Genomic DNA, 18,957 nt, shown 5'->3' with positions numbered 1-18,957 from the left:
TGTAACACTCCTTAGCTAGCTGCTAAGAGTTAACCACTGTAGCAGCAATTTTATTTAAATGAGAGATCTCGACTTTCGATTGTGACATTAAACATGTACGTTAAGGCTACGTTGCTGTACCACCTGTAGTTGTGGTATTTTGACACCTTTTTGGAATGTGATCAGTCGGCAACTGCATGGAAGTTGTAAGCAAGTCTCTCATTGCTCGTCCTCCAAAGTCTTTCGTTCCCAATCGACGATTTTGTCTAGGATTACCGGAGTGGTGCCCTTGCTGTATGGATAAATCTGACGATAAACCCACAAAGCCTGACGATAAACCGGCAAAGTCACTTAAGCTAAAACGGCCTCGTGCCAATTGTGATCATTTGGCACAAGCAAGTAAGAAAACGAAAGATTCCACTGAGTCTAAATCTCTAGAGGACTCTAAAGGTGACATCAACGCAGATCGTTTTGATTTCGATACGACATTGGAAGAACTCGATACATTTAAAGAAGGAAGTTGCCCTGCTAACACATCTAAGAATACTGAATGGGCTGTACGGACAGTTGAACAATGGAGGGCAGCAAGAAACCTAAAGTATTTGTCTGATCAATGTCCTGCTAATTTTCTAGTGAGTGATGATCGCCAAGAAATATGCAATTGGCTGTGCAAGTTTATTACCGAATTGCGTAAAGCTGATGGGGGCCAATACACACCGCGTAGCATATATTTGCTACTGTCAGGAGTGTAGCGACATATAAGAAAGATGCGACCTACTGAGGAGATCAATTTTTCGCAAGATATTGTATTTCGTCCTCTAAGAAATGTGTGTGATGCAGTGTACAAACGGCTGCACAGCAAAGGTATTGGAGTGGACACAAAAGTTACTCCACTGTTATCAAAGAACGAAGAAGATATACTTTGGGAAAGGGGAATTCTTAGTTTGGATAATCCCACAGGTCTGTTCAATGCAGTGTTTTTTTATAATGGCAAAAACTTTTGCCTAAGAGATGGAGCAGAGCATAGGAATTTAAGGGTGTCTCAGCTTTCCAGAGAAACTAATATTATAGATGGCAAAGAAGTTTCGTGCTATGTGTATACTGAATATGGGTCCAAGAATAACCAAGGAGGGCTTGTGTCCCTTAACCAAAGAAATAAAACTGTTAAACAGTACGAAACTGATTCAGAGCGATGCCATGTAAAGATATTGGACAAGTATTTGGAAGTATTGCGTCGTGACACAACACTGGAGAATGATGCATTTTATATGCAACCAAATAGTGAGTTTTCCAGTGGGTCATCTGTTCCCTGGTTTAAGAAAACACCAGTTGGAAAAAATACCCTAGCTGTGATGATTAAAAAAATGTGTGAGCATGCTGGTATTAGTGGTGGATATACCAATCACAGTCTTCGGGCATTCGGAACCACTACTCTGTTTCATGCTAATGTTCCTGAGAAGCTCATTCAACAAAGAACTGGTCACTGATCACTAGAAGCTCTTCGTCAATACGAATGTACTTCTGAGTCTCAGATGTTAGATATCTCAAATGTCATGACTCATGGTGGTAAACTACCTAGTACCAATGTCAAGAAAGATGCAAGTAGTGAAAACAAACCTTCTACCAAACTAGGTGTTCCACAACTGCCGGTGCCAAAGAATTACAGTGTGACACTTTTATTGAGCAATTGTACTTTTACTGGCTGTTCAGTTACTTTGTCTGGGCAAGCAATGAATCAAGCTCCACAGAAGACTATTGATGAGCAGAAAATCTTTGAAGAGACACTTAAAGATATCAACATTGATGATGTCTTTGACGATTAAAGATTGACAGTGGTTGCTTTAAAACAATAACATTTGATTTAGGATAATTGTATGATTTCATTTAAAAAAATTAATCCCACAATTACAATTTTAGTCAATGATATGGTTTTAAATACAATTGGTCACTACTAACATAGTAAAGTGTATTATCTGTGGTGAGGGCATTATTTGTATAATGCATAGGGTAATATCAAATATGTACACTGCAAAATTCCTTTGATCTGCCCACTCAAAGTGTTACATATATATATTTTGTAAATTCAAAAATGTCAGCAAAGTACCATAGCCAAGTTAAACTATCCCTTTAATTGGTTGAGATGGTGTGTGGGAAAAAAAGCAGCAATCTAGTGGAAGCGACAGTTGTAAACAATTTATCCATACTGTGTTTCCAAGACCAGATAGTTCATACCCAGAAGGCTGGATTTATTATTTTTGGTTGAGCTTGTTTACAAGTTGCAAGATAGCGCCATGTAGCACCATGTGTTCTAGCACCTCTCCATGTACCTTTTTCTTGTAACGTATGCGCAATGTTATTCTCCAATTATTGCCAACCCTTCTCACGTGTGTGCCTTCCCAATCTTCCCTCCAGTCATGGTGGAGCTTTGAGTTAGTCACTATCATAATACACTCATGCATGCTCAACTGCAACATTAACCTAGTTTAACTAGTTAAACTCCATTCAATTACGAGCAGTGTTGTACATAATCCATTAATTCTTATTCTTGTAGAAAACGAACAAAGACAAACAAGTAAATGCTATACCCAAAACAAGTCATTAGCCAACTTTATGGCAATTACAAAAGTAAATTTTAGATGCTCTACAGGGTGACTTGCTTGTAGTTGAACTCATTACAGGGTGACTTGTAACATAGCTGAAGTCTCTAAAGAGGTACTTGCTTGTAGCTGTGTAAATAATGCTCTTTGGGAAACTAGAACTCTCTACAGGATGAATTATTATATAGCTAAATTCTCCACAGGCTGACTTGTAAAGTAGCTGAAAACTGTACAAGGTGACTTGTTGTGTAGCTAAAGCTCTACAGTGTGACTTGCTTTGTATCTGAACTCTCTACAAGATGACTTTTTATGTAGTTGAACTCATAACTGGGTGACTTTCTATATACAGCCCTGTGCATAGCTGAGTGGTTTACTAGGGTGAGTGCATTTATGCACCTGAACACTCTACAGGGTGGATTGTTTGAAGTTGAACTGTCTGCAGGTGTAAATTGGTATACATATGCATATAGCTGATTTCTCCACAGGGTGACTTGTTTCATAACTAAACTCTCTATGGGGTGACTTGTTACATTGTACATACAAGGACGAACAAATTACACATATGTGGTCAGATTTGACAAAACTGCTCCAAATTGCACATCAGGAAAAATCAAACTAACACCTCCATTGGATAGCTACACACTATCTCACTGACCCTCACTACTACTCAAAATACTCAAGGCTGGTTTCAACAGACATCTTTTCTGGATGGTGTGCAGAGCTCGAATGGCGGTTTCCAGTCTTGTGAAAGACCTGGCTTGGCATGAATCACTGATTTACTGGTGGACAGCCTTGTAACGTTTGCCAGACATTTTTTGTGTTGATTTTGCTACATATCAGCCACTTAGGAGCCAGCACAGCCCTGTAATCTCGTGTCTGGACTCCAATCGTGGTCTGCCTCCATTTTGAAGTCTATCCCTTGCCCACCCCACCACCCCCCCACCCTCCACCCCTTTGTGAACGCTCGTGATACTACTTTGCTCATCCAACTGCTCAGATTTTCTATCTTATTTGGCTGGAAACTCTACAAGCAGCTACAAGTACTGGAAGTGGTCTGAAAGGTAATAGATTGATGCATCTTTTGTGTAAATTTCATCACATGCTTGCTATCCTTGGTAAGTTATGCTGACTTGAATTCTTTAAAACCGTTTATCTCGAAACTTCTAATGTGCGATTTGGACTACAGTAGGTTGCAAAAAAAAGTTTGCACTTCATAATTGTAATTACGGTGTGATTACTAAGTAATTACCAAGTTTGTTCTGTAATTACATTTTGACCATAATCTATAATTATGCAAAAAAAAGTAGTTTTCATATTTACAATATATTCATAGTTACCAATAGAGTATAATTCATAATTACACTTTGTAATTATTAATTATTCTACTACAGCGTAATTACAATTATGAAATGTACACTTTTTTGCAGCCTACTGTAGGTCTTTCAAACCAACAAATGGCACTTCTATGATGTTTAAAATCTACAGGTATATCTAAAAAACAAATAAACTTTGGTCAACATCTAGATTGTTCTTGATGCTGTTATATTTTACTTTTTGTGTGCATTATGCCAAATGGCACTGCAACATTTAACAGTGAAAATTCAAGTCTATCATAGCCTCGCACTGGTCTGAAAACATCAGTCAGTCAGTTGGTTTCCTCCAGACTCTACAGTACAGTAACTAAGACATACATTTACTGCAATGTTTTGTTGTTTGTTTATAGCTGTTGACTGTCCAGAAGGTATGGTATACCAACAGTGTGGTCCACTTTGTCCTCAAACATGTGACAACATTGGTGAATTCTGTGAAGGAGGATGTGCTGAAGGATGCTTCTGTCCAGATGGACAACTACTATTAAATGGGAAATGTGTTAGCCCAGTGCTATGTACAGGTAAATAAAATATATTGTATTTGGCGTACATTATTATTGGGACAGTAATTGCATCTAAGAAATACACTGTAATGCGTAATTCTGTAGTCACCTTAGCTACACCTTAAAGGGTAAGTTGTGTATGCCTGTCTTATGCTAGTGTTGTACAGAGAATACACGTAATGAATTATTGGTGAGTAAAGAGCTATCATATTTCCAATCTTGAAACACTGATGCGTATAGTTTAGAATGAATTTCCTAAACAAAGCACTAATAAAATTAATATCTACTAGTGGATTTTAAATTGCAAGGATCGTGCATTTCATGTAAATAATAGAATAGACACAACTGTCTACTTCAATTGTGCTAACTGCTCCTAAAGATCCCTCTTTGACTATGATAAAACTTGATTTACAGTCAAAATATACACAACTTTAAACCAGCTACTAAATTTTAATGCAGTTTACTTGTTGATGATAATGAAAAAATTAAAGTTAAATTAATAGGTAGAATAAACTAGCAACATGCACTAAGAACAGATTTAATTAATGATCATTACTACATGCATAGATAGTTAATAGTCAGCAGCTTACATACAGTACCTTACAACAAAAGCTTTGTGTCACGAATTTCAGTGATCAAGTGCTAAGCTGGTGTAGCTCTCAGAAGTTAGAAGCACTTTAATAAGCTTAACTAACTGAAACACTTAATACTACATTCATACAAACAATATTATTGTGCTCTGTATTTATGCTACAAAAACTGAATTACTTTATTGCATGATGGAAGACTTACAAAAACAAAAGACCTAATACAGTGATAGAGTCACTTTAACATTGTAAGGCTGCCTTATATCTATAGTAATTAATCATACATCATCTGCTAATAACAAAACAAAACTCCACCATTGCTAGGTGTGTACTAGTCTGGTATAGCCCTACCTGCATGTGGAGCACTCCAGACATACATAGGCTATTACATCACATCTTTTAGCCACACACATGGTAGCTACGTATCTTCTAAAATAATAATGGTGAAAGGTCCTTATTGACATTTTGCATTAATGTTATACAAATTATACACTAATGCCGGAATTTTTGATGAAACAAGTCAAGTATGGGTGCAAGTTCATGTTGAAAACTAAATTAATATAAATGGTCATAAATTAAATTCCCCAAATTCCATTGAGGTGGATTTTGGATATGTTGTTGTCTTAAAAATTCCGCTTCTTTTGATACCAAAATTGCTTCTATACCAATTTCTTCAAGATTTGACCCTTTTTGATGTAGAAAGAATGGTGCTAGGCATTCCATAAAACAATTTTGCATCTAAACAAGTGCCCGAATAATTAATTATGCACTGAAAATTGAGGTGGCCATTATGCTTTGTTTGTAGCTATGTATGTTCCACTCATTACACAGCATTACAAATGAAGAACAGTACAAGAAACTTCTCTGCAATGAATCCAGTCACTACGGAAAATGCAGATGAAAAGCATGACACAGCCAAAGGAAAGCTGTACCGCTCTATTGCAAATTGATACCTTGCATTGTCAGTGAAAAGAACTGGAACACAAAGAAGGATAAAGGTAAGTCCATGATATGTGCATCGTGCATACTGCAGTTGGTGAAAAGGCACTTCTCGGGATGAAGCGACATCAAAAAGTGAAAAAAACCAAGCCCGTAGTCTTATCCTTGGCCGTAGGCATCAGTTAGTTAGTTAGTTGGTTAGTTAGTTAGTCAGAATAAATTCTGTTAAAATAGAAGTTTTTAAAAATTCAGCAGAAACATGTTGGAAGGATTTGGGTTCTCTCTGAAGGCATTATTGGGCTTGGCTATGCCTAACCAATACTGCCAAGCTGTTATGAAGGAAATTTGATATTGCTTTCAGGGTGATATTTTGGGTAAGAAAGCCCAAAACTGCATGATCCCTAATAAACAGTACTACCATACTGTATGATTACAAAACACTACAGGTGGCTGGATATAGAACTTTATAAAAAAATGCCAATGATCAAATTTTAGACTGACTGCCAGACTGACCACAGTCGTAAAGCTAGAGGCCAAATGAAGCAGCACACAGCGACCATTTTACACCACAATAACAAACTCATCAGTGGGATGTACCTTTTGTGGTTCCAATGAGTGTAGGCCCTCTGCGCCTTGTCTTTTTTCATTGCTTTTCAGATACACAAGGAATTACAAAATTGGTGAGGTACAAAGAAGATAAGACAGTATACAATTAGAAGTGATCTGAAGGACAAATGGCAATCAATTCCAAAAGCCTATTAAAACTACTTATTTAACTACAACATAAAAATTACAATAAATGCCAACTACAACTTAAAATTTTCTTTTATCTTTAATCTGTGTGCTTGTCTTGTTATTCATCCAACAAAACAATATCAAGGCATTAATTTTCCCTGTCAACACTTTCTTTCAGCAGCATATTTAGATGCCACAGAATTACTTCAGAGCTGGATTTCAGAAGTGCTTCAGTCCTGACGCTACTATAAGAGGTATACTACAGGTAGCTAGATATCTGCAATTTCAGGATTGCATGGGATCCTTTTTGTGATCACACCAATCAAATAAAGACCTAGTGGTGATAGAATGCACAACTCTTAACAATCTAGCTATTAACTTAACAATAAACAATAAGACAACACCCCTTATTGGTCTAACTAGCTGCACATCCCTTGGCTGACTCACGATACTCTAATACAACAGTCACTGTAATATAACAGTCATGTGTGATATTCTAATAGAACAGTCAAAATTAGATACACTGTAGCTAGCTGTGCTACAACAAAAAACTAAACAATTTTAAAATGAGGTAGGGATCTATGCAATAAAAAGGAACGAAACAGTAGATAAATGATGGTATTACAGCATAGCTTGGTGGGTACTTTGGCACATTAGCTATAACAATTATGCCAAAGTAGGAACTTCCAACTGATTTGCAAGCTATGCTGTAATACCATCATTCATCGCTTGTTTCACTACTTTTTATTGCATAGATCCTTACTTTGTTTAATTTTTTAAATACTACAAGTGGTGTGGTTGCATGTATTCTGTTAAGGGGTGCAGCCCTTAGCTGCTATCTGTGACCCAGTCTGAGAAAACCAGTCTTATCACCTATTTAAAAGTATTGAGAAACACCAGTTTTAAGTATTTAGTGTGTTGTAGCTTGCCAATGGTTGAAGCTATGTGTACCAAATTTTCACACCTTTTACACCAACTCCTTACCTTCCAGAGCATCCATAGTGCAATTAGCCAACAACTATGTTTCCTGCCGTTTTAAACCGAGGTTGACTGTATTGGGCGAGCTACAAAAGGGGTGGGAGGCTGGGGGCCTGGAAGGCGGGCAAGATGGTATTCAAAAATTGAAAAGGAAGGCGTAGGGATGAATTAGGCCAAGTTTTCAGCCACTGAGGTCTCAAAATTGGCTAAAACGAAAGGAAATTCACAGTAGAGGTACCTATTCAACACCACAGAGCTGTGCAGCCACATACAGTCATACCCAGGCTGACCAGAGCTCCATTAAGGCCCCACACTGCACATATGGATTGCCACTGGGCTTGGGAAGAGCAGCCAGCAAAACCAGACCACTCAAGTCTAGCTGATTTTGATTGTGGAATTAGATAGCTTATTCATGTAGCTTTGTGTCCTGGGTGAAAAATCGAATCTGCTGACATGGGCAATAAGACTGGTTTTCAGAGACTGGGTCACATAATATAGTGCAACCGGAAATAAACTTCCAGAAAGTTAAATTTTATATTTTTGATCATAACTTCAGATCTACTATGTTAATTCTGTTTTTTGTACATCATTATCCTCACATACTTGTACCTATTTGTACATAGGTTACCATGGCAACAACTACAATTATACCGTGATTTGTATATTTATGGCTTTTTCATATTTAGCTTTATATACTTTGAGTTTTGCAATAATTTTGTAACTGATGAAAGCTCTCATTGGGCCCAACATTTCTTAGCACCAGAGTTTCAAAAAAAGTTTTAAAGTACATAAGTTGCTTGTGATTTCCATATAGTTCGGTAGATGAAACTTGTAACCTTTAAAACACGGTATAAAAGAAAGTTTGATATCATTTCAATGACGGATCCAGGATGGGGCATTTGGGGCAAATGCCCTTCCCCCACCTCTCCTCACCTTGTGGAGGAGCCTGATTAAAATAGCTAGTAAACTTTGTCAAGCTAAGATCAGTTATCAACTCATGAAAATATACACATTTTACTAGCATTTATTACAAACTCACCTGAAACCAAAGCAAACTGAAGTCAAACTAGTGAAATTGTCATACAGCACCTTCGTGCGAACCAAGCACCTCTAAAAATAATAATATTATTATTGAGTTGCTGTTGTTTAAGACATTCAGAACCTTTTAAACAGCTTTTAAGATTTCATAACCATCTGAAAAGGCCCAAATGGCAATAATCAACAGTGAAACACTACTGAGAGCTGATTATTTGGTAATATTTGCTGCTTCAAAATTGCAGCACTGAACTAGAGAATCTGGCTCTCCCCAACTGCCTACAACTTAGTCTGCTTGTGCCCCTCCCCTTGTCAGATCTTGGATCCGCCCTTGCATTTTAAAGCTCTTTTCTCATAGAACAACATATCCAAAGCACCAAAATTTCTTCTTGGGGAATTTGTTTCATATCAGATTAAAATTTCCACGTGTTTTCAATCAGCATTGTTATGCAAAGAACAAACAGCTGCCAATAATTGTGACTGGATCTGAAAGAACCCCACATGTTAGTGCTAGTGCATTTTTTGAATTTACATTTTCTTTAGATAGACAAAGAAATGGCAATCGAAGTTTCAACTCTAGAAGCAAAGCACTTTTGAAGTTATACACAGGGTTACAAAGTGGTAACAACAGAAAGGAAATCAATTTGTGCAGTGACAGTGCGAAATATAAATAAACTACAGGTGCTTAATTAAATGATCATAACTTATGATTGCAGGGATGCAACTTGCATTATCAGACTCTCCATGAACAGGTGACTCTAGGTTAGAGACTTAACACAAAGATCTGAGGGCATGGTCTCTAACTGACTTAGAAAATGTATGCATTTTATATGGGCATATACACTGTTAAAAATAGGGTGTAATCCAATCACCTTTAGGGGATTTCTAACTGCTGTGTAAATTAAACTCCTTTAACGGGAGTTGTAGTACTCCCCAGGGGTGATCTAAGAGCAACTAAAAGGTGTTACAAAGGCGTTACAATACTCCCTAAGGGTGTTTTAGGAATAGCTATAAATGTGTCACAGTACACTTTAAAGGTGTTCTAGTGTTCTCCATGGTGGCATTTTGTTGAAAAGAAATGTAAGCTTGCTATATATAACATTCCAGTAACCTTCATGTTGATTTCTACTTATAATCAATGGTTACCAACAACAAAGCACATTAGCAGTACACAATAATTTTTGCAACACTTTATACTTGCCACATGGTTGTTTCCAAGTCACTCTTATAGAAGTTAACAAAATGTACTTATAACCTAGTTTTCAATAGAAGTATCTGAATGTAGGTTTCAATATACCATAGCGTAGGCAAACACCCTTACAGTGGCTTAGCTATTAATGGAGAGTAAAATGATATTTGTGGTGTTCAACAACACCCCAAGTGCTACAGGGTGTTGTAAATACCATGGGTGTACATGAACACCTTTACAATGGGTGTACCCATAACACCTTGTTTTAACAGTGTAGGTGGAGTCATTGTGGGATTGGGTTATATGTTGTACTGAAATCATCATGCAGTGTTAAAATAATCACAGAAGACTAGAGATGGGACAATACAGGATTTAAAAGTATCGATATATTGCCACAAAAATATCACGATACAATGATATAATTATTGTGATATTACATGCATGTCAAAATACAGACACACATGCAATGCTGCTTTTGGGGAATATTAACTTGATATCTTGGTTGTAAACTTTCATCTACATATCAAATGTTTAGTCTCGCATAGCCAGATCACATTTTTTTCCTTTTTGAGTGTACCAACTACCACTCTTAAAGGAAAAAAAGCAGTCTGGTCACATGAGACTATCAAAAATCATGCTAAACACGACTATGTATAACAATATATGTGACCGGGCCTGTGAAAATAGGGCATGTGGACACAAACTACACCCAGTCACTGTACAGGTCATATCTCAGAACTGGAACAGAATATTTGCATTCTGTAAATTGCCAATTGAATGCTTACTAAGAGCTGAAAATTGTATTGCTATAGCATAACGGTACAAAAAGTTATGTATGGTGAAAGTTTGAAACAGTAGGCAAAAATCATGTGCCCACATGCCCTATTATCGCAGGCCCAGTCACATATTGCAATACATGATGTATCGATATATTGAAGTTTATATCGATTCATGTATTGACCTCTCGCGTATTGTAATACAACGATTTAACATGCAAGATTCCCTGCCCACCCCCCATGAGCGAGGGGGAAAGCTAAGCAAGGACCCAGCTCGCTTGCTTATATGCCACCCAACCGCCCCCGAGCACTTTGCGCAAGTGAGCCAGGATCCTTGCACTTTTCCCTGTAAGAGAGTTAACACATGTATATATCTACCAAGACGTACCTTAAATCAGCATGCTTACTTATACTCAGGTTAGCCCGGTACGCCAACTTTGGAGTGACAGAGGGCAACTGAGGAATCACTGGGCAAATTATTTGATTAGTCATGCAGCTGGCAGTACGTGGTACAGAATTTGTGACATTCTTGCAGTGGGAGCCCCACAAGTGTACAACAGCGATGTGAGGTAGGCAAGCATTACATCAATGACATTGGAAGCCCACAAGTGTGCAACAGCTATGTGAGGTAGGCCTTTATATAGTGGTAGTATTTGGAACCCACATGTGAACAACAGTTATGTAAGGTAGGTAAGCAATTGTGCAAGCAGCAGCAGCATTGGGAGCTCACATGTGCACAACAGCGATGTGAGGTAGGCCGCAACATTGGGACCTCACAAGTGTACAACAGCTATGTGGGGTAGGCCGCAGTTTTGGGAGCCCTGCATGTGTACAACCGCATTTGTGAGGTAGGACGCAGTTTTGTTTTTGCAATGCTATAATAGTAGGCAGCAACTACAGCATTGGTAGCCCCACATGTGTACAACAGCTATGCAGGGTAGGAAAAAGGAGACGTATCAAGCAGTGATAATAGCTTACCTGGTAAATTTGAAGCCCCACGCAACTAACTGACTGGCTTGTGCCTTGGTAAGCAACACATTGTGCCCAATTTTTCCCCAGATTAATTTTTTTTGTAAATGGGGTTGCCCCCTGTCACTACCCATGTCTAAATGATTCATCGATATATGCATACAGTATTGTGATGCCACACCAATACAATAACACAAAAAATCTGATCAGTAATGTAGTGCAATAGTGAGGTAAATAATATAGCAAAGATGGACACAGTAATAAAATGCATACTAGTGATATAGTATAGGTGTACATACAGTGATACTATACTTGGAGGATGGTAGGTCAGTTGAGTTTGTGTTGATCAGCATCCCATGGTGGTTGGTTTGTGGCGTCAGTTTTAGACATCAGTTCATTGATTACAGGAGTTAGTGATGGGGAGCAGTAGATGTAGGAAAGGTAGACGTTGCTGTTCCAGCGTCCTAAACTCTTGATCATCCAAGCTGGGATTCTAGCAGCCGCTGCCGTTGTGGCAGCACCTATCCTAAAGCTGTGGGAGGTGTATTGGGATTGATCTAAGCCGGCATTCTGTAGCAGGATGCTGAGAGCTTTGTTTAAAGAAGTGCTTGTTAATGGGGCAAACCTTCCTGCATTGAAAAGTGGGTCGTCAGCAGCTGATTGATTAGCTAGAGGAGCATACTTTAGGAAGGCTCGCAAAGGGCAGGTAGATGTATTTGTTGGGAATGTGACCTTTATGGAAAGGATCAGTTTTTGATTGGTGTAGTTTGATAGTGATCTTATCAGTATGGGTGATGTCTGACCACCTGAGATTAAGGTACTTGCTTGCCCTCAGGAAGCCATAAAATACTAATGTAAAAGTAGACCACAGCATTATTTTCTTCGCCAGCAAGAAGTGGGATTGTCAAAGTTCATGTTTTAGTGTATGGAGAATGTTGATTGTAATCGGTAAGCGAGTGCGGCATCCGTCACCTTGCATGCGGCATATGCCCCTACAAAGTAGTTGAAAAAGTGGATCATTAGTTGGGTCACTGAAACCCTCCTCAATGTGCCATAGACGGATATCAGACAAATATACCTTCAAGTCTTGTGAGATACGTACTGTGATTTGCTTGCACAATAATACTGTCAAGTTAGAGATGATGCTGGCACTGGTGAGCAGGAGTACTGGGTGCAGAAGTGTTGGAAGGCAGATATGCCTGATTGGTATAAGCGTCTGGTTGAGGCGGCAACTGCATGATGGTGGCATTGTAGGAGGTGTTGGCAAATGATTTGGGAGGCCAGGCAGGGATGGGGTCTGGAGCTTGCTTCGCCAGTGGGGTGAGCTGGAAGAACTTTGTCATCTGGAAACGAGACAATGCATCGGCTATATTATTGTGAGCACCAGGTATATGCATCACACACACACATTAATATTGTTCTGTGCCGCTCTAAAGTACAGTAGACGCACCAGAGCCATAATATGGGGGTCACGAGTAGTTCTCTTTTCCCATATATCCACTACTGCCTGGTTATTGCAATGAAAAATGATTTTTTGTCTGATCCAGTGAGTTCCCCAGCTGTGGATTATTGCGAATAGTTCCTTCCAGGCTATGTTAATAAGGTGTTGTGCTGGTGACCACCTACGCTGCAGCCACCTACCAGACCAATAAGCGCCCCATCCCTGTGTGCCAGAAGCATCTGTATAAAGTTGCATTGAATCACTATGAAGCCAGTTGGACTGCAGGATTAGGCTCTTCCCTGACCACTGTGATAAAAAGTCCAGCCACCACTGAAGGTCAAGTTTTGCTTCAGCGGTCAAGGGGAGATGGTAGTGAAGCTTTGGTACCATTGTGCTTAAATCTATGAGCCTACGTAGGAAAATGCGGCCAGCGGTAAGCCTTTGCAGCAGAATGATAGTTTTCCAATTAAGGAGAGTAGGGCATGCTTTGTGCAATTACGGCAGTATCTAAGGTGAGCCAGTTCTGAAAGTAGAGCCTGCTTTCGTTCTTGTGTTATGCTAGCTTCCATTGTAGTCGTATCGAGCAGGAATGTTAATGATGTAGAATGGCCTTCTACTTTAGATGACTTCACTGGTGCATTAATTTTTTTGCAAAGGGAAAGCATTGCTGTTAAATTGTTCATGCAGTCGTCAGTATTGGCAGCTCCGGCAGTGAAAAAGTCATCCAAGTAGTGAAGTAAGTGTTTTACTCCATAATTATGATGCAGTACCCAGTGAATTGCATCCAACAGACGATTGAATAAAAAGGGGGCTGATCTTAAGCCAAATGGGAGGCAGGTATCAACATAAAAGTACTGGCGCCACTGAATACCTAGGAGGTTCCAGTCCTCCGGGCATACAGGAATCAGTCTGAATGCATCTTTTAGGTCTATTTTACTAAGGAGAGCATTGGAACCAAGCTTGTTAATAATACTATATGTGTCGTCAATGGTGCGGTAGGTTAAGGAGTAAGAGTCAGGGTCCATATAATCATTTATACTGTGCGGTACAGGAACAGAGAGATGGTATATAACTCGCCACCCTCCATCATGTTTGGGTACAAGGCCTAGACCAGATGCACGAAAATTGGGTAAGGGGGATGTCTGGAATGGGCCAAGAATTCTACCAACTTCACATTCTTTTAGGAGTGCTGCGTCAATAACTTCGGGCTGCCGGGATGTGGAAGCCAAGTTGGTTGTTAAATGGGCAAACTGTGGTCCAAGATAGCTTATATCACAGCCATGCTGCAAGTCATAAATGAGCTGCTTGACAAAAGCTTTGTCTGGATGCTTGCTTAGCTCCCACTCAAGTATGAGTGGTCGTAATAGAGTCCACGGAAGTGGCCTAGTGCATGCCCCTATTGTTGGGGCATGTCCTGCGAGGGTGGTTACCTCTGCAGTGTTCACATTGGTGCAGGTACCTACAGGATGCTCTAGTACATGTGGAGTTATTAAAGTCCTTGCAGACTGGGGTGCTGGGTTCATTGTTGATAGTTGGTCTGGTGATTGGTTGCTGAGCAAGAGGTTGTGTAGTTGAGTGGCGAAAATTGCAATTCTCAGGGTAGTGGCTAGTCTGGCCACAATGGGTACATGGGAATCGGCCAGGTTGAGTGGCTGTTGCAAAAGGAGTAATGCATTTAAACCACAGGTCTGAGTGACGTGTATCCCATTGTAAGGTGTGGTCACTAGCGGCTGTTATACGGAATTGGGTATCATAGTTAAGTCATGCATGTAGAGGATATTGTCTACTGGTTGAAGTGATAATGGCCTGATAAGCAATTAGCTCTGAAGCCTTAGTAGGGTTGTGGTCAACCATACTAGCTAAATAAATATTCCATACTTCTAACCAGGAAGGAAATGAAGTAATCCGTTTGTGGCTACTAGTTGGTTGGATTGCAAACGAGTCACCAGAGGGGTTTACTTCAAGGGTGAATGATGTCTGTGGCTCTGGTGCGCCAAACATTGCCTTAGTAGTAAGTGTACCAAGATCAATATACTCACCTTTCTGTATCTTGTCCAGAGTACATGGTGTTACAGGTGGTAGCAGTGTTTTGTGTAAGGTACTTTCTGGTGGAAAAGTAGGTGGATTGGTACCATGAACTGTGATGGCTGGATGTGGAGGAGTAATTATCTGTCGCAGGTTGAGCTGCAATGGCGGTGGGATATTTGCAATGGTTGGAGGCAGTTCTTGCTGGTTTGCCAGGTGAGTCTGATGCTTCAGACAATTGATCTTCCATGTGGCTGTAACCTGACGCGTTGTTTTGTAGTTCTGTGGCTCACTGGAGATAGGTTGTTAGTTGAGCTAATAAATTTGTTGGCACATTTATTAACTCCCTCGTAGAATCAATGGTGGCAGCACTTGGGTTGTTACTGGCTGTTGAGTTGTTATGGGGTGAGTTGTCCATGTTGTCAGCAGGGCGTGTTTGCTGAGCGGCAGAATCAGTGGATTGCTGGTGATGAGTACCTGGCTGGTCCGGCGATGCTGACTGTTGCAGGTGCTCAATAAGAGCTGCCTTGTTGCCCGAGGTGGGCAAATTGCGTTCCCGCAGCCTTGTTCTTAACGCCGTGGTAGTTAAGGCGGATACCTCAACAGCAAGGGATGATGAAGTAGATGATGCTGTCGAGTTGGCAGATGGATCATCAACTGGAGAAACTCGTTGTGTTTGGCGGCCACGTGTGTGAGGCATCTTGTCGGGTACACTGAAAGGTAATGGCATACAAAATACATACTGTGAACCATAACTACTGACTTACTAGATGTATGGTGTGGTCATATAGTGAGGTTAGTCAGCAGCAGCGGGTCTAAAATGGTTTTTACCCAGCGACAAGCAGCGAAATTTATGCAAACAAGTAGTTTTAATCTTAGCACAAAATCCTTTAATGGTTTTGTAGCACAAAATCTTATAATAGCAGCAGCAGCGGCAGCAACATATTTTCTTCAGCATTTGCCTCGTGGCGTTTATCAAGCCAGGTGTAATTCACATGAGCCCATAAACCAGTCAAGCTCGTTCGTCCAGTTACACCCTTGGGCATGCGTATGTGTATATCTATCTACAAATACCGCCAGTATCGTAACCCAGCTTTCATGTTAGCTTTAATTGATTGCTAGACAATAAATTACATATATCAATACATCGTCCCATCTCTACAGAAGACTGAACTTGCTTGATAAAATTGAAGGTCACACTGCTTCCTTTTACAAGTTAGACTGGGATGGGAAACAGCAGTAATTGATATAGATGTCGAGCCAAGTTAGTGGTAGCCAGTGCCTATGACATCACAGCAGTGTTAAGAACATGTGTGTCGAAGAAGCAGCTTGTGTGGATGTAACTTATTATGATGGAACAAGTTGTCACAAGTTGTGCCTTCAGTGGTGTTACCATAGCATGAAGAACAGGCATGGTTTCGAATGCAGATCACACCAACATTACACATAGCGCAAATCATGTTTCTACAAAAAAGCTTACTCATTTAGGTCTTAATAAAGTCCATCCATAGTTTAATAGAAGACGAAAGCAGCCTTAAAACACTCTAAAAACAGATGGGCACTAAACAGGATATTTCTGGACTTCTCTGTTCATTGTAACAAACGCACGTACAACATTAGATTGTATCTCCCATAATCGAATTCTTTTAGGCATGCCTATAAAATGGATAAAGTGGTTATAGACACATGTTGGCCTGGGTGACTGGTCACCCCACTGCAGGCTATCAGACTGAATATGCTTGGAGGGAGCAGATTGCAAATCAATGACCAAAAGTGAGATTTGTGATGCTTGAGGTCTTTTCTGCTAGCAGGTTTCTAACCATTTTAAGAACCTGCTAGTAGGTCTTTTAGTGAATTTTAAAGACCTTATTATCCTCCAAAGATCAAAGCATATTATGCATACCATTTTCTAATATAAGTTAGATACCTCAACTGTACTTAATGGAAAAAAGCCTTTTTACTTGTGCAAAGTTATATCAGTTGTTGTTAGTATATATCTGTCCTATACTTTTCCTATACATATAGATAGCAATTACTGTATTTATTTATATTTTATTAATGTATAAATTTACTTATATTTTATTTACATGTAGCATGTGAACATATGGGTGAGACATATTTAGAAGGAGATCAGATACAACCAAATTGTTCTACCCGGTGCACATGTCAGAATAGAGAATTTCAGTGTATAACTCAGGCTTGTTCAGTTAATGGACCAACATGTATTGGATTTGGGGACTCTCACTATCAAACATTTGATCTTGACTACTATGAATTCCAGGGCAACTGCACATATGTTCTCAGTAAGCCATGTGATGATGATGAATTTATCATCACTGTACAGCACTCTAAAGTTAGTGAGCACACATCATCTATCTCTCAAGTGACAATTACGGTGCAAGAAACAGATCTAGAAATAGTTTTAGGACAAGGTAATGGGGGAACCGTCAATATCAACGATGATCTGCACCCTAATTATGGTGATGGAGCAATATTGATATCTAATGAGGCAGAAGTAATTCGAGCAGGAGGTTATCTTCATGTTTTCCTAATTACACAAGATATTAGATTGTTCTGGAATGGAAATAATCGTGTACAAGTCACAGTGTCTACAAAGTGGATAAAAAAGCTTTGTGGTCTCTGTGGTAACTACAGCAACGATGCATCAGATGATTTTTTGACACCAAAAGGCATGATAGCATCTTCAGTAGATGAATTTGTTAGTGCTTGGGTATCAAATAATGATACATGTGGTATGCTTGCTCCAGCACCACGTTGTGTAGGCAGTCTAAGGAGAGAAGCAGAACTAAGATGTGCTATATTAATGAGAAGTATATTTGCATCATGCAATGCTTTATTAAGCCCATCACAATTCATTAGAGACTGTGTTTTTGATTACTGTAATTGTGTTGGTGACCGTGAAAACTGCTACTGTGATAGTTTAGCAACATATGCAGCAGCCTGTGAACTTGTAGGGTCTCCACTGCTACACTGGAGGGAATTGTACTGTTGTAAGTAATCCTATTATCAAATTTTGTAATCATAATACAGCACCATAAGGGATTGTAAGTCACACACTTACTCATAATTATTGCTAGCAGTGTACAGTTCACAATTGGCACATGTGACCAGTGCGCTGAGTATCATAAAGCAGATTTTAATAGGCAGACAAGGGTCATCAATAGTACTGTGCTCTACCTGTTCTTAAACTTAAAATAATGCAAAAGTGTAACTGTGTAACATTGTGTAACTGTGTAATTGAACATTTATAAATCTGGAATGATTGACAATTTAGCCAAAATATTGCTCAAGCCTTCGTGTTACTATACAGTGTATTAATCAGACCGGACATACAGTCACAGTTTGCACTATTAATTATGCTTAGCAAAATACATAGTAGAATACCTAAACTTGCTACTGTATATCTGACATTTATTATTAAGTCGTATAGCTACCTAAGTCACCAGCAGATGAAACTTTTTCTACAACAATCTGCTTGTACAACAGAGAAAGTGATAGCCTGCTTCCAAAAATTTAAGTGTTCAACATATTGGTTAATGCATGACACAAGGTGATACATGACTTACATTTCCTTGCACTATTATGCTCGCTATTATGTGATCAGACTACAGTACAAGCTACATGTATTACTGACAAGCCAATAATATCTATGCAATTGTTAAATTTGTAGCTGCAGAGTGTCCTGAAAACATGATATTTCACCAATGTGGGTCTCTCTGCCCAAGCACCTGTGATACTACCACAATAACATGTCGAAGTGGTTGTGCTGAAGGTTGCTTTTGTAAGGATGGATATGTTGTAGATGATTATGGA

General features: G+C 39.3%; 1 protein-coding gene across 1 annotated transcript; it reads left to right on the top strand.

Moving 5' to 3' along the window:
- Positions 1-746: 746 nt before the first annotated feature.
- Positions 747-1,466, top strand: LOC136255041 (zinc finger MYM-type protein 2-like). The gene has a single exon (XM_066047761.1). It carries the CDS (start codon positions 747-749, stop codon positions 1,464-1,466), a length of 720 nt encoding a protein of 239 aa, XP_065903833.1.
- The last annotated feature ends 17,491 nt before the right edge of the window (positions 1,467-18,957 follow it).

Source organism: Dysidea avara, chromosome 5, assembly GCF_963678975.1.
Source record: "Dysidea avara chromosome 5, odDysAvar1.4, whole genome shotgun sequence".
Classification (NCBI taxonomy): Eukaryota; Metazoa; Porifera; class Demospongiae; order Dictyoceratida; family Dysideidae; genus Dysidea; species Dysidea avara.
This window is presented reverse-complemented; position numbering and strand designations above follow the sequence as displayed.

What these genes read in the sequence shown, in the direction of transcription:
- LOC136255041 (XM_066047761.1), top strand. Translation starts at nt 747, where the DNA reads ATGCGACCTACTGAGGAGATCAATTTTTCGCAAGATATTGTATTTCGT.